General features: G+C 33.1%; 1 protein-coding gene across 1 annotated transcript in view; it reads left to right on the forward strand.

The window, feature by feature from the left end:
• LOC105459051 overlaps positions 1–1,080 on the forward strand; it is a 10,114-nt gene extending 9,034 nt beyond the window's left edge. The window contains exon 4 of the mRNA XM_011704723.1: positions 923–1,080. Coding sequence (XP_011703025.1) covers positions 923–1,080 — 158 coding nt within the window. The remainder of the gene's footprint in view (positions 1–922) is intronic.
• Positions 1,081–2,327: the final 1,247 nt, after the last annotated feature.

A 2,327-nucleotide genomic window follows, 5' to 3' on the forward strand; every position in this document is an offset into this window, starting at 1 on the left:
AGTCATTTAACGAATAATGGATTTGAAAGTAGAGACTTTAAGCTGTGAAATGCATTCTTGATCATTCAGTTACGATCATTTTTGACGAAGTTATACTTTCTTGAAATTTGCCTATTTTTAGCGATCAGATCAGGTAATCCTTTAATTTTGGCGCGGAATGTATACATTTGGATATGTACAGTTTTTATGTGTACATAAGTTTCCAGGACTGTCCTGGAAACTTCTATATATATTTATATATACGTACATTTGGATATGTACAATTTCTATATGTATACATAAGTTTCCAGGACTGTCCTGGAAACTTTGTATACATATAAAATGTCCTGGAAAATGCCATAAGACAAATTTTGTTTCCGGGACAGACCTGGAATTAAACAAATGTCTTGGAATGTGCCATTAAGTATCACGTAATGGCTTGGTATCTAACATTGGACATATATATACATATATATACACATACAAAATATAATTTTTTTGAAGGTTTTTGGGATCCAGAGTTTCCAGGGACATTGTCATGCAGTTATAAGAACTAAAATAAATATTTCAAAATACATTATTACTAATTTTTTTGTAATGAAGTTTCAATAAAAAATATCATCTAATTTTTTGCGATACAACATTACTCCCATTTGTTCCAATAATGAATTAATTTTTAAATTATTATAATATATAACTGAAAGTGATTTTAATATGCAAATAAGGATTAATATTAAATAATAATAATAAATAATTAATATTTAATAATTATTCTTTCGCATTTTAATTATAAATAAATAATTATAAAACGGATATGCTTTTAAATTAACTATGGAAATCGCGAGAAGGAGGTTTTTTCCGGCAAGAGGACAATAAAAAATAATTATTTTATATTTATTTTTAATGAGTTAATATATTTATTTTTTAATTATAATAATAATAGTAATTATTAATGTTCTGTCCACGACCGCCACGACTGCTACGGGCGCCACGACCGCCTTGCACCGGACGCCCCAGTGTGCCCCCGCGCTTTCCCCGTTGGTAAAACCAACGGGCGCGGGAGCGCCCACCACTCCTTCGTCCTGTCTGAGCTGCAAATAAAATTTAAAAAATAAATAAATATAATATTAATATATATATATATATATATATTGATATATATGTGTATACACATATGTCAATATACATTATTTATTAACAAATAGAAGTAAATATACCATAGTATTGCTGCTGCTGCGGTTGTTCTTGCTGCTGCTGCTGTGGCTGTTCTTGCTGCTGTTGCTGCGGCTGTTCTTGCTGCTGCTGCTGCGGCTGTTCTTGTTGCTGCTGCTGCGGCTGTTCTTGCTGCTGCTGTTGCCGCTCCTGTTGCTGTTGCTGCTCCTGCAGTTGCGGCTGCTGCAAGAGTTGTTGCTGCTGCTGCGTAAGCCGCATCACAGCCTCTTGCAGTTGCCGCAACTGCAAGTGCAGCTGTGGCGCAGAAAATTTTTCTATTTTTTTTTCTGTAAAAAATAATATATAATATTAAAGTATTATATATCAAATAATTGTAATATACCAATATATCATTAATACTGATTTTACAAACATGAATAATACCGGTATATTATTAGTAAAGCTACAAATGGTACAATTTTATACTGCCGTTCGACGCTGATATGAAGCATCAATACAGATCATATCAAAATCGATAAAGGCTGCGTTCCTCTTGGCACTTACAGCGCTTATAAGCATCATTTGTCTTTGTTTAACATTTGATAAACAACAAGGATGAAATGATTTAGTGAGCTGTAAGCGCTAAATGGAACGCAGCCGAATACTAGCGTTAATTATGATCACGTGATCTGTTTTGACGCTAAGAATGTCGAGCGTCAGCATGAAAAGATACTTTAAGATATATTGATATATGATTTTCGTATTTTAAATAATAAAATTAATAATAATAAATTATTTCTAACCTGTCATAATCAGCTGCCTTCAGCTGGCCTCCGTCTTGCTTGACGAATGATGCAAAAATCGCGGGAACACCCATCTAGCGGTGGACATTAAAATAAATCGTAATTTTATTGTTTTTTCACATATATAGTTCCTTTTGTTTCATCGCAAACGTGTGGAGATTAATCGCAACCTAAAACTGCACATAATATTCACGTACGTACTGCATTTTTACACATATATTGTGTTGTATTTGGTTATCGAGTATTTCAAGCACAGTAAATTATCCGTGAGATATTAATGAGATACAATCTTTCCTTTTATTAACGCACACGTGATGTCAATACAGTATCAAAATGAACGGAGAGTACAAAGTTATATATAGAGGGCACACTCAAGTGTAGGAAAGATGGAGT

Source organism: Wasmannia auropunctata, unplaced genomic scaffold (genome assembly GCF_000956235.1).
Source record: "Wasmannia auropunctata unplaced genomic scaffold, wasmannia.A_1.0 LD334214.1, whole genome shotgun sequence".
Taxonomy (NCBI): Eukaryota; Metazoa; Arthropoda; class Insecta; order Hymenoptera; family Formicidae; genus Wasmannia; species Wasmannia auropunctata.